Raw genomic sequence first — 14,922 nt, 5'->3', positions numbered from 1 at the left:
TCTTTAAATCTGCTTTACTTCTTTCATATAGTAGAAAGAGAATCAGGCTATGAATCAAAAAAAGATTTACTAAACTTTACTTGAACTTTCTCACATTTACTTGAGCTTTCAAGTTAACAACTTTATACTTTATTTTTACATTGAAGAAGTATACTTAGGAATTTAAAGCAACTTACCTTTAAAGTGTACTGGTCCAAAATTCTCTGTAAAGCCCACATCTTCATTTTATCTCTGTTTTAACATTCTGATAATTAAATACAGAATTTACTATCTATTTAAAACATAAGTAACCTTTTGAGATTGGCTCACTCAGCACAATGCCCTTGAGTCCATCCAAGTTGCTGTATATATCAAGAGTTATTTCCTTTTTATTGCTGGGTAGTATTCCATTGCATAGATGTATCACAGTTTGTTTATCCATTCACTCTCTGAAGGACATTTGGGACATTTCCAGCCTTGGGCTATTACAAACAGAGCTGCTATGAAAATTCATGTTTAGGTTTTTTGTGTGCATGTAAGTATTTATTTCTCTAGGATAAATGTTCAGGTGTGTGACTACTATACAGTTCTATTTATATCATATTCTTAAAATAACAAACTTAGAGATATAGAACAGATAAGTGGTTGCCAGGATTTAGGGAAGGTGGGAAGGGTGACTAGAAATGGGCAGCACAGGAGAGTTCTTTTGTGGTTATAGATCAGTTTTGATTATTGATTGTGGTGATGGTATTTGACTCTACATATGTGAATAAAATGTCATGGAGATATACACAAAGACAAACAAAAAAAGAATATGTGCAAAAACTGGTGAAATTCAAGTAAAGTATATAGTCTAGTTAGTTGTAACTGTACCTATCAATTTCCTGGGTTTGATAATGCACTGTAATTTTGTAAAGTGTCACCATTGGGGGAAGCTGGGTGACGATACACAGGACCTCTTGGTACTATTTTTGCAACTTATTGTGAGTCTATAATTATTTTAAAAGTAAAGGTTTTTTTTAATGGTATAATAAGGATACCTTATGCCTAAAGGTCCTGTGAAAACTATCAGTGTTTCACATACAGTAAACACTCAACATTCAAAATAAAGTAAAATAAAATGTGTTTTTACAAAAGAAAGAATAAAATGAACCTCTTATTATGAAACACTTGGTTCAGAAGTTTATAATTCACTATATTTCAACTGTGATAACTACTTATGATAAATCTTTCAGCCTAGACTGAAACAAAAATGATGTGATTTTTCCTAGAAAACCAAATGTCATTTCTTAATGAGGACAGTGACTCTACCATATAATTTTTTGGTATTACAATTAGAGCATACTGAGAGTTATCTTATCCACCCTTTAAATGAATTTTAGTTCACCAAAGAAATAAACAAAATGCAAATTAAATCAAGAAAGAGGGAAAAAAAACAGGCTTAGACAAATATATATATTAAAATGACAAAAAATATAAAACAGGCTTAGGGTAGAATGAGAAAATTTGCATACCTGTTAACTTGATATGTCCTATTTCATCAAGCAAAATGCTGTAAAGCAAAATTCACATTCAACAACGTGGGATAAAATATTTTTACATAAAACATTTACATAAAAATCATCATAAAAGAGGTCAATATCTATTTGATATACTGGAAAATTTTGAAATGACTAATTTAAATCAATGGGTATCTTATGAAGATTACTTTTTAAAGTAAGTTTCATATAACTGCATAATTCACGTATATTTTCATATAATCTTTAAAATATAAGACTTAATGGAGAAAAAAGTAGTTATAGAAATACTGGTAACAGGGATACATAAAGACAATATAGCTTTACTTTTCTGGCTTCAGGTCTCTATATACAATTCCTAATCGGTGCAGATGATCCAAAGCAAGGGCCAGTTCTGCGAGGTAGAATTTCACATCTTCCTCTGTAAACAGAACCTAGAATAAAATAATAATTTACCATTTGATCTTTTTTTTTAAGGTTGAATTTATTTAAAATTTCTTCTTTAAAAACCAGTAAACAGACAAGTCTAGGCAAACAAGAAAATAAAAGAAGTATATAGATGGAACTAAACTATTTAAGAATCCTTCTCAGACTTCCCTGGTGGTGCAGTGGTTAAGAACCCGCCTGCCAATGAAGGGGAAACAGGTTGGAGCCCTGGTCCGAGAAGATACCACATGCCGCAGAGCAACTAAGCCAGTGCGCCACAACCACTGATCCTGCGCTCTAAAGCCCTCAAGCCACAACTACTGACCCCATGTGCTGCAGCTACTGAAGCCCACGTGCCTAGAGCCCGTGCTCTGCAACAAGAGAAGCCACCATAATGAGAAGCCTGCACACCACAACGAAGAGTAGCCCTCGCTCACTGCAACTAGAGAAAGCCCGCATGCAGCAACGAAGACCCAATGCAGCCAAAAAATAAAAGTAAATAAATAAATTAAAATAAATAAATAAAATAAAATATACTGAAACATTTTTTTAAAAATCCTTCTCTTCAACATTTTAATGTAGATCTTCCTAAAACATATTATGTAGCTTGCATATCTTTTTACCCTGAATGTACTGCACAGGATTTACCTTTTTAAAAATGACTTAGTGTCATAATTCGGTTATTATATTTAGTACACTACTATATAGGGATGCTCTCAGGATCTTTGCAGTATATTAGATATTTTGTTTTAGCATTGGTAATTCCACTATTTCCACTATTTTCTCTTTCACTGTCTACTATCACTTCTCAGGAATTTTGCTTTTAGCAGCTCTACTAACCTAAAGCTTCAATTATACCAACAAAAGTTGTCAAATTAGTAACTCATATTAAACACGGTTCTAAACCCAATCTCTGACCTAAGGGGTAGCTCCAAGACTCTTCTGCTAGTAGAATACATGAGCTTAAAGGCACTGAATTCCTCAATCTTTTTCTGCCTGGGAACAGAGGTGCTATGATGAAGTGAAAAGTGCACTGGACTTAGAATTAGAATTAGCAGTGTAATGTTTGACATTTCACTTAGCCCTCGGGGCTTCAGTTTCCAAATCTGTAAAATAAGGATAATAGTATCTGCTACATCTACTTAACAAGGTTGTTTTAAGAGTCAGCTTAGTTTATGTGGGGAAAAATACTTTGTAAATTGTAAAATCCTATGTGTGTAACCATGAGGTATTATTGTTATAGGTTTATGTCTATATCCATTCAAAAGTGAGTGTTAATTTACACACAAAATTGGGCATTACTCAACCATTAGATGTAATTGTTAAGATTTATCAAGGGCTTCCAATTGGCAAAACAAATAACTTGTCTAGAAATTGGTTATTTTCATTAAAGAAATATCTAGATTATTAGGAAAACTCAAAATTTTAATGAAATATCATAAAATCTTATAACTGTCTTGCCCACTTAGAATTATGGCCACTGAATTACATTATGCAGACTCAGGTACTAGTAAAATTTCTGAGAATGAACAATGAAAGATAAATTCTGATATTATACCCACTTTTTAAAATGTTCTATAGAAAAACAATGATTGTTCATTATCTAAGTTTCAGGAGAATTCATTTGAATATTATAATGGTAAAAGTATAAGAACATCATTTTCACTTGGTATTTTATTAGGAAGAAAAACAAATGTTACCTATTTCACTTCTGAGGAAGGCTAATCAAAACGTTCATGGAAATTTAACACATAAGAAAACCCTAAACAAAAGTCTTTCAAACGCTAAAAGAAGAAAACTGCCTAGTTTACAGTTTATGACAAGCATATTACCTTGTCATGAAATTGTCTCTGAGGAAAGCTTCATGATGGACACAAATAAGAAACTTATTAAGTAACTATCACGTGCCAGCCACTTTTCATTATGTTATTACAATCTGTTATTACAATCTTCTAAACAACCCTATGAGGTAGGTATTATCACCACCTTACATATGGAGACTCAGAGTGATAAAGTAACTTGCCTAGAAAAACACAGTAAGAAGCAGGCAGGATTTGAACTCAGAAATAATTGTCCCTAAGAACTACCTCTTCCCCAGAAGCCACTTCTGCCATATGTTATGTTACAACTTTTTAAGTTTCAGGTTCACTACCATTAATGTTTTTCTATTCACTAATTATCCTGAGTCTCCCCCTAAATAAAAATCATCTAAAGCCCCAGCACCGTGAGGTAAGGACTGCTAGTCTTTCTGTCTGCTCTTCAAGTCGTTCACGTATGTATCTATGAGGGTGTGTGTTTTAACATATTTGAGATCACACTACATAAACTATTTAGTGGCCTCCTTTTTCCCCACTTAATATTATATTATAGGCATTCTTCTATATCTTTAACTTATTAATAAAGAGTTTTCAATAGCTGTACAATCTCAACATACTAATTTACTATAATTTACCTAATGTTCATTTAGGTTATTTCCAGTTTTTCACTATTATAAATAACTCTGTAAATGCATATATATTTTTGATATTTATGGTTATTTCCCCAAAATGGATTTCTGAGAAATAAAAAAGCAAATACTAGGCAGTCAAGGAGAATAAATAGTCCAAGACTCTCGACATACAGAACAAAATTATTTGTCAAAGGGTTACAATAACTTACATTCCCATCAGCAGCTTATGAAAGCATTTGTCTTACCACATCCATGATAGCATTGAATATATCCTTTTAAAATATCTTTTCTAATTTGATATATAAAAATGGAATCAATTGTTCTGATTCTTAGGCTATATAATTTTCCATGTCTAGTGGCCTTTCCATTTTTTTAGTGAATTATCAGCAATGTTTTTGCCTATGTTCCATTATTTACTTACTGTTTTTTCAATTGGTACAAGCCCTTTAAACATTAAAAATGTCAGTCCTCCATCATATTATTTGTAAACATTTTCCCCACTTTGTGCTGGTTTTTGATGTTCAGTAATTCTTAATTTTATGTAGTCAAATTTATATATAATTTCTGTATGATTTTACTTCATTATTTTAATGATTTAGGAGACCTCCATTCAATAGTCAACTACACATTCAGTTGCATTTTCTTTTAGCATGAGAAGTTTTCCAGATTTAGCTCTTTAATGTAAGTAATATTTATCTTTGTATGTGGTAGTGATAACAATTTAAAATGTTTTTTTTCTGAAATTCCTAACCAATTTCTCATATACGGTTTACTGAACAATCAATCTCTTTGCCATTAACTTGTGATTCTTCCTCTATTATAATAATATATGGTAAGTCATATATACCAGAATATTCCTGGACTATACAGTATGTTTCTAATCTTGTGTTGATACTGTGATGGTTTGCTTATAGCAGTAGCTTTATAAAGTTTTAAACAAGAGGTAGGGCAAGGAAATGGTGTTCTTTATTTTCAAAATGTCTTAGTTCTTTTCACTTGTTTACTTTTCCAAACACGCTGATAAAATCATGTCAATTCAAACAAGAATTCCTATTGGGACTTTGTTTGAAATTTTGTTAAGTCTACAAATTGATTCTGGAAGAAATGGAAGTTTTATAATTCTCAGCCATTCATCTCATTGTATTTTCTTGACATTAGCAAAATATGGTATGATCTCTAAGAGGTGTGTGTGTGTGTGTGTTTGTGAGGAGAGAAATTTGGGGAGGTGCTGTTCCCTTTAAAATATATATGATATACATTATAAATTTCTTTAACAAATACAAAAATGTATTTTTAAAAGTCTTTTTCTAAGGCATAAAATTCTCATTTTTGATGATATAGCAGTTTTTTGTACATACACATGAAGTATAACCAATAAAAAACTTATTAATAAGCTGTCTATAGAAGTAACCATTAAATCATTTCTTAGCAGCCTGTTCAATGAATATACGAATTTATTGTCTTTTGGGAAATGCATTTAAAATGCTTGTTCTTACCTAATATTCCAGACTTAGGAATCAAAACTTACTGATTGCATCTCTGTGCTAGTATGGGTTTAGATAGTCCCACATCGAGAATGGAGGTCTGAAGAGTTTAAAAGAAAATTAGAAATGACTACAAGTAAGAATTTCTCAAACATATTCTTCACGCTTCTACAATCTAACACAAGAAATCATGAATACTTGTTATACTATTGTCCCTCTGTGTCTTGGAACCAGCTTTTAATAAGGTCCTTTAAAGACCCACTGGGAAGGGGGTCCTAGACAGACCCCATCACATACTGAACTCTGTTTTAGAGTAAAGAATATACCAAGGTCACAGTCTATGTTCATGCATGGAATGTTCTATACTGGAGGTAGACAGGTAGAGGCAGACAGAGAGACAGGTTTTAGCCACTTAAGCACTAGCTAGCATCCCAGAATCACACTGTTCCTTTCTCACAGCAAGTTCTAGAATTCTGAGAATCAAGAGTAGTTTTCTCATATTTTAATTATGGAAGTGAAATGTTGAACCACTATTACCCAATTAAAATTCTACTCCCAGACTACCACTTCAAGACAAAATGAGGTAGACAAAGACAGGATTTAATCTCTCATCTGAAACAACTAAAACACAGGACAAAATATATGAAATGACACTTTTCAAGACACTGGACATCGCAACAAAGGACAGTGAATATTGAGAGATGGAAACAACCATACAACTGTCCTAGCTCACTACCTGGAAAGAGTTCTTAAGCAGCAATGCAGGGAGGGCAAAGTCAGGCCAGAGCCTGGAAGGCTCCTGAGTTGATGAGATGGAGCTGAGAGAGTGGGGAGACAAGAAGGACAGAATTCATAAGATAGAGTACAGAAGGGAGAATTACAGAGAGAGAACCGTAGAGTTATGTAGATGGTCTCTCTCAAGTATTCAGCAGAGAAATGCTCAGCGCATGTGAGTGAGGAAACCTGAGCCAGAAAAATAACCAATGAAAGTATTAGAGGGACTAATCCATGGAACTCACACAGGGCCAGGAATAGTTCCTATTACCTCCACACAGAGCAGAAAACCTCATAATTCACAGGGCACTGGACAGAGTAATCAGATGCTTCACAGTGGTGTAAAATCATCCCGATTAGACACTGCTCTGGTCCAGTTTAACAATCTGAAATAAACTAGTTCCGCACAAATTCCAGAACAAAGTTCAATAATATTTATAGGAATACAAAACAATCCATCACCTAACAAGGTGAATTTCAGGATGTCTGCCATCCAATGAAGAATTCCCAATCATGGATCTAAGGAAACTACTTGAGCCCAGGAAAAGAACAACCCTAAAAGATTTTTAAAAAAGAATTCACAGAGCTCACAAAGGACCAGGATAAGTCCTGTACCAAACAGTGAGAGTGAAAAATCTCATAATTGATAGGCTGGTTAGAGTACTAAGAAGGGTCATGTTTCAGTATTGGGAAAAATTAATCCTAAATTCTGCTTTGGTACCACATAACAAAGGTTAAAAGCAAGACTCAACAGGTTAACTGCATCCCAGAACAAAGCTAAATACTACTTATAAGAAAACACAAGTATCTAGAGTACAAGAAAATTAAATTCATAACACCTGCCATCCAATAAAAAATGACCTGCCATCCAATAAAAAATGACCATACAATTATGCTGCCACTGAAGCACAAAAGCAACCATAGACAATACTTAAACAAATGGGTGTGGTTGTGTTCCAATAAAACTTTATTTACAAAAAAATCAACAGGCCATATTTGGCCTGAGACTATAGATTCCTGACTCCTGAGTTAAAAATTTATACTACAAACCCTAAAGCAACTATTAAAATAAGACAACAACAAAATGTTATTTTGATAAAAAGCCAACCAAAGGTATAAAAATAAAATCATGTAAAATAATTAATTAAAAATAAGGCAGCAGGGCTTCCCTGGTGGCGCAGGGGTTGAGAGTTCGCCTGCCGATGCAGGGGACACGGGTTCATGCCCCAGTCCGGGAAGATCCCATATGCCACAGAGTGGCTAGGCCTGTGAGCCATGGCCGCTGAGCCTGCATGTCCAGAGCCTGTGCTCCACAACGGGAGAGGCCACAACAGTGAGAGGCCCATGTACCACAAAAAAAAAAAAAAAAAAAAAAGAGGCAGCAAAAGAGAAATAAAAGAACAAAGAACAGAAGGGACAAAAATAACTCCGTGAATAGAAAGATGGAGATTCAAACCCAACCATATCAATAGTCAGATTAAATGTTACAAGTCTGACACACCCATTAAAAAGCATAGATTTTCAGACTGTATAAAAGACAGGGACAATTACATGCTGCCTTAAGTACTGCACATTAAATATAAGGACAAATAGATTAAATAAAAATATGGAAAACAATATACTAAACTAAAACTAATTTTTTAAAAACCTGGAGTGCCTGTATTAATATTGACGTAGATTTCAAAGCAAAGAACATTAGCAGGGATAAAATAAGTCATCTCATAATGACAAAGTGTAAATTCACTAAGAGGGAATGATAACCCTAAAGGTTTACACACTTAATAACAGAACTTTGAAATACATGAAGCAAAATCTGACAGAAATTCAAGAAGAAATAGATAAATCCATAATTATAGTAAAAGGTTTCAATCCCTGTCTCTCAAAAAATGTTAGAACATGTAGAGAAAAAATTAGGAAGAATATAGTAGACTTAATACCACTATCAACCAACTTAATCTAATCGACATTTACAGAACCTTCTACTACCCAAAAGCAGAATACACATTCTTCTCAAGTACACATGGAACATTTACCAAGATATACCATGTTCTGAAGCATAAAATAATTTAAATGAATTTAAGAGAATTCAAGTCATACAAAGTGTGCTTTATGACTACAATAAAATTAATTTAGAAATCAATAATAGAAATTTATCTGGAAACTGCCTAAATATTTTTAAATTAATTAGCATACTTCTAAATAACCCATGAGACAAAGAAGAAATAAAAGGAAATTAGAAAATACGGTGAACTAAAAGAAAATAAAAACATAACATTTCAAAATTTGTGAGATGATGCTAAAGCAGTATTTAGAGGGAAACTTGTAACACTATATGCTTATATTAGAAAAGAAGAAAAGGTCTCAAATCAATAATTTCTGCTTCCATCTTAAAAACCAGAAAAGCTAGTGAAACACAAAATTAAGTAGAGAAAAATGAAGTAATAAAAATTAAAGTGGAAAACAATGAAACAGAAAACAAATACAATAGAAAAAATCAGTGAAACCAAAAGCTGGCTGATTCTCTAAGAAGAACAATAAAATTGATAAACCTCTAGCAAGGCTAAGTGAGATAAAAAAAGAAGACACAAAATACCAACATCAGGAATGATGATATCAACATCACTAACGATTCTATACCTATAAAAGTCATAAGGGGATATTATGAAAACTTTATGCCAGTGAATTTGATAACTTTGATGAAATGGACAAATTCCTTAAAAGACACAAGATACTAAAGCTCATTCAAAAAGAAAGATGAACCGAATGGCCCTAAGTATATTAAATAAATTGAATTTATAGTTAAACACCATACCATTAAAAAAACACTTCAGGCCCATATAGCTTCACTAGTGAATACTACCAATCATTTAATGACAATTTAACATTGAACTTTTCCAAAATATTGAAGAGGAGAAAATTCTACCCAACTCATTCTATGAAACCAGAATTGCTCAGACACCAAAATTAGATATAAACAATAAAGAAAACTACAGTCAAATATCTCTCATGAAAATAGATGCAAAAATTCTTAACAAACTTTTAGTAAATAACGTCCAATAATATGCAAAAAGGATAATACATCATGACTACATGGGGTTCATCCACAGATGCAAAGCTGCTTCAACATTTGACAATCAATCAATGTAATTCACCATATTAAAATATTAAAGAAGAAAAAAACATGATCATCATCTCAATAACTGCAAAAAAAAAGGATTTGACAAAATCTAACATACATTCCTGATAAAAACCCAACAAACTAGTAATAGAAGGGAACTTTCTCAACCTGATAAAGAACATGCAAAAAGACCTATACTTAACTTTGTAATTTATGGTGAAAATATGCTTTCCCCCCTAAAATCGGAAATAAGGCAAGAATGTCTGCTCTTACCAATACTTTTCAACACTGATCTGGAGGATCAAGCCAGTGTAACAAAGACAAATAAATGATGCCCATAATGGAAAACAAGAAGTAAAACTCATGTGCAGACTACCAACAGAAAGTTCTAGTTGTAGTCTACCAAAAAGTTGCTAGATAAAATCAGTAATTTTAGTTATACTGTGGGATACAAAGTCCAATATACAAAAATAGTAATCATATTTCCATCCAATTTGAAAATAAAATTAAGAAAGTAATTCAAGTTACAACAGCATTTTTTAAAAAGAAAATACTTGGAGATAAATCTGACAAAAGACATGCAAGACCTGTACACTGAAAATGACAAGACACTGCCGAGAGAAATTACAGAAAACTTAAATAAATGGAGAGAGATACTATGTTCATGGATTGGAAGACTCAATACTGTGAAAATGTCAATTATCGGAAAACTGAACTACAGATTCAATACAATCCCAATCAAAATCCCAGCAGGCTTTTTTGTAGAAAGTGAAAAGCTGATTTTTAAATTGATATGGAAATGCAAAGGACCTGGAAGAGGCAAAACAACTTTGAAAAAGAAGAGCAAAGCTCAAGGATTTGCAGTACCTGACTTTAAGACATATTATAAAAGTACAGTAATCAAGAAAGTGTTGTATTGGCATAAAGACAGACAAACAGATCAACTGAACAGAACAGTGTCTACAAATAGATCTTCACATATACGGTCAATTGATTTTCAACAAAAAATGCAAGGTAATTGAGTGGAGAAAGCACAGTATTCTCCAATGATGATGCTAAAACAATGAGATATCTATATACGATAAAAAGGACTTCAACACATATTTATCACCATATATGAAAATGAACTCAAAATTGATTATAAACATAAATGTAAAACCAGAAACTACAAAACTTCTAGAAAATATAAGAGAAAATCTTTGTGACCTAGGATTAGGCGAATATGCCTTAAGCAGGACACCAAAAAACACAATTCATAAAAGGAAAAAATATATATAAATCAGACTTCATCAAAATTAAGAACTTCTGCTTTTTGAAAGACCCTGTAAAGAGTATGAAAAGACAAGTCATAGACCAGAAGAAAATATTTTCAAACATACATGATAAAAGACTTACCATCCAAAATATATAAAGACTCAAAATTCAGTAAGAAAATTACCCAATAGAAAATGGGCCAAAGATTTAAACAGACATTTCATCAAAAAAGATAGATATATGTCAACTAAGCACATGAAGAGATGCGTAACATCATTAGTTATTAGGGTAATGCAATTCAAAACCACAATATGGTATCACTACACACTTACCAGATGTTCAAAATTAAAACAAGACTGACCACACCAAATGTTGGTAAGGAGATGGAGCAACTGAAACTCTCATATACTGCTGGTGGGAATGTAAAAATTATATAACAAATTATATAACAATTTTCTTTGGAAAACAGTTTGACAGTGTCTTTAAAATGTTAAAATATAGACCTACTATATAACCCAGTCATTATATTCTTAGGTATTTAACCATGAAAGACGAACACATGTCCATACAATCACTTGTACATGAAAGTTTGTAGCAGCTTTATTAGTAATATCCAAAAATTGCAAAAAAACACATATATCCATTAACAAGTGAATGAATAAACAAATCATTGTATATCCATACAGTGGAATACCACTCAGCAATAAAAAGGAACTACTGATACGTGCAACAACTTGGATGAATCTCAAAATAATTATGCTGAGTTTAAAAGCCAGACCAAAAAAAGAACACATACTATATGATTCCATTTATATAAAGTCCTAGAACATGCAAACCAAACAGTGACAGAAAGCAGATTGAGTAGGGGTCAGGCAGGAGGGAAGCATTAAAAAAGGGCATAAGAAAACTGTTGGGGATGATGAATAAACTAAATATTTTTATTGTGCTGATGGTTTCACAAGTTTACACAAATGTCAAAAATTATCAAAGCATGTACTTTAATATGTGCAGTTTAGTGTATGTCAACTGTACCTCCATGAAGCTGTTTTAAACATGAATAAATTAAACACTACTCCCAGAGGCATTTTGGTAGCTTGAGTAGCCAAAGTCCTAGGTTTGCCCCTAGCTACTTCATCCAGTTATTTATACTGATCTTGTGCCTAAGAGAAAAATGAGTAACACATTGAGATGATCTAAATGACAGGCAGACAGAAAATGCCATTAACTGGCACATTCACTAAATACTATGTAACAAAAAAAGAATAATTAAAATTTCCGTAGGAAAAAAATTAGCAAAAGAAAAAAAAACAATTATTCTTAGTTTTGTTTCAATAAAGTATAGCAAAAATTTACAAATACTCACTTCTTTGGATAATCTTGTGAAGACATCTCCTCCCCTGAGAAAATCCAGTATTAAATACAGCTTCCCTTCAGTCTGAAAGGCTAATTAGAAATTAGAATGTAGTAATAATAATTTTTAAGGCTTACAAAGCTTAGCATAGTTTTTAATTAATATATATGTTTAGAATTTTATTACTGAACACTATAAAACAATTAAGCATTTACTCACATGGTCCATGATTGGATAACATTATCTCAAAATTAAAACTAGTGTTGAAAAAGCTATAAACCCCTTGCCAGAACATAATCAACCTTGGATGTAGCTTTACACAGAAACTTGTACCACCGTCGTTTTCCTGATTTATGGAGCACCATGTTCTACTGCAATTGCCTTAACTCTACTTCCCCACCTACTGAAAATCTACTAATTCTGTCAAGCTCAACAAAAATGCCACCCCCTCTATTTAGCTTTCTTCTATTAAGGATTTCCCTCTTTTCACATTTCCCTGTAGCATCCTTAACCTCTTCCCCATCAGAATTACTTGTTACTACTTTTGATATCTCATTGCACTTCATTTATGTCTCTCTTATGGTACTTAATCCATTTTGATTTATACAATTAATTGGACTCACATGTCTGTGTTCCCTATAGATTATAAATTTCTTGAGATCAGAGATTATTTCACCTCTAGAGCCCACTGAATTGAATAGAATGTTTTGAACACAACTGGTCTTTAGTGATTAATCTAATGATATCCTAGAGACTCAAGGAAGGAAATCTTTAGATAATACGACTACTCTCATTCCATTAGGGTAATGGGGAATAAAAGAATAATAGGTGGAAAATTCTAGAGGAATTTTTACAGAGAGAGTTGGGTACATACTATAATGCATTATTTGTCAAAATTACCTAAGAATAAAATCAATAGCTGCTATCTTTTTAAATTTCAAAAATTGAGAGTGACATAGTAGATTGGATCAATGATTTAATAATGTATATGCCACTGAATTCTCCAGGAAAGCCAAATGCCACAATCTCATGCATACATTAAGCTAGCAATGGAGCCATGATTAAAACTCAGAACTGCATGGATTAGAAGAATTAATATTGGTGACCCAAAGCAATCTACAGATACAATGCAATCACTATCAAAATAACAATGGCATTTTTCACAGAAATAGCACAAATAGTTTTAAAATTTGTATGGAAACACAAAAGACCCTGAATAGCAAAAACAATAATGGAAAAGAAGAATAAAGCTAGAGGCATCACACTTCCTGACTTTTAGACCATGCTAAAAGCTACAAAAATCAGAACAGTATGGTACGGTCACAAAAAGAGCCATACAGATCAATGGAACAGAATAGAGACCACAGAAATAAACCCATGCACTTATGGTCAATGAATCTATGACAAAGGAGGCAAGAATATACAATGGAGAAAAACAGTCTCTTCAATAAGTGGTGCTGGGAAAACTGGACAGCTGCATGTAAAAGAATGAAATTAGAAAATTCTCTAACACCACATACAAAAATAAGCTCAAAATGTATTAAAGACCTAAACCATAAAATTCCTAGAAGAGAACACAGGCAGAATACTCTTTGACATAAATTGTAGCAATGTTTTTTTTGGATCTGACTCCTCAGGAAATGGAAACAAAAGCAAAAATAAGCAAATGGGACCTAATTAAAATTAAAAGCTTTTGCACAGCAAAGGAAACCATCAATGAAATGAACAAACCTACTGAATGGGAGAAAATATTTGCAAATGATATGACCAATAAGGAATTCATATCCAAAATATATAAATAGATCATATATCTCATCATCAGAAAAAACAAACAACCCAATTAAAAAGTGGGCAGAGCACCTGAATGGACATTTTTCCAAAGAAGATATACAGATAGCCAACTGGCACATGAAAAGATGCTCAACATCGCTAATCATCAGAATATCAAAACCCCATATCAAAACAACGATGACGTATCACCTCACACCTGTCAGAATGGCTATAATCAAAAAGTCTACAAATAACAAATGTTGGAGAAGATGTAGAGAAAAAGGAACTCTCATACACTGTCAATAGGAATGTAAATTGGTGCAGCCACTGTGGAAAAGAGTATGGAGGTTCATCAAAAAAATAAAAAATATAACTATCATATGATCCAGCAATTCCACTCCTGGGTATATATATGAAGAAAAAGAAAATATTACCACAAAAAATATATGCACCCCAATGTTCACAGCAACATTTTTTACAATAGCCAAGATAGGGAAGCAACCTAAGTGTCCATCAACAGGTGAATGGATAAAAAAGATGTGGTGGGAGGAATCGGGAAGATGGCAGAACACTAAGACGCGGAGATCACCTTCCTCCCCACAGATACACCAGAAATACATCTACACATGGAACAACTCCTACAGAACACCTACTGAACGCTGGCAGAAGACCACAGACCTCCCAAAAGGCAAGAAACTCCCCACGTACCTGGGTAGGGCAAAAGAATAAACAGAGACAAAAGAATAGGGATGGGACCCACACTAGTGGGAGGGAGCCATGAAGGAGGAAAGGTTTCCACA

At 33.0% G+C, this 14,922-nt stretch overlaps 1 protein-coding gene across 1 annotated transcript in view; it reads right to left on the bottom strand.

Moving 5' to 3' along the window:
* RPS6KA6 (ribosomal protein S6 kinase A6) overlaps positions 1-14,922 on the bottom strand; it is a 167,663-nt gene that overhangs the window by 68,947 nt on the left and 83,794 nt on the right. Inside the window, exons 6-8 of the mRNA XM_060002470.1 lie at positions 12,365-12,444; positions 1,824-1,930; positions 1,494-1,531 (exon numbers count right to left, since the gene is read on the bottom strand). Of these exons, the coding sequence (XP_059858453.1) occupies positions 1,494-1,531; positions 1,824-1,930; positions 12,365-12,444 (225 nt within the window). The remainder of the gene's footprint in view (positions 1-1,493; positions 1,532-1,823; positions 1,931-12,364; positions 12,445-14,922) is intronic.

Source organism: Delphinus delphis, chromosome X, assembly GCF_949987515.2.
Source record: "Delphinus delphis chromosome X, mDelDel1.2, whole genome shotgun sequence".
Lineage (NCBI taxonomy): Eukaryota > Metazoa > Chordata > Mammalia > Artiodactyla > Delphinidae > Delphinus > Delphinus delphis.
Note: the sequence above shows the minus strand (reverse complement) of the source record. Positions and strands in the feature narration are given on the sequence as shown.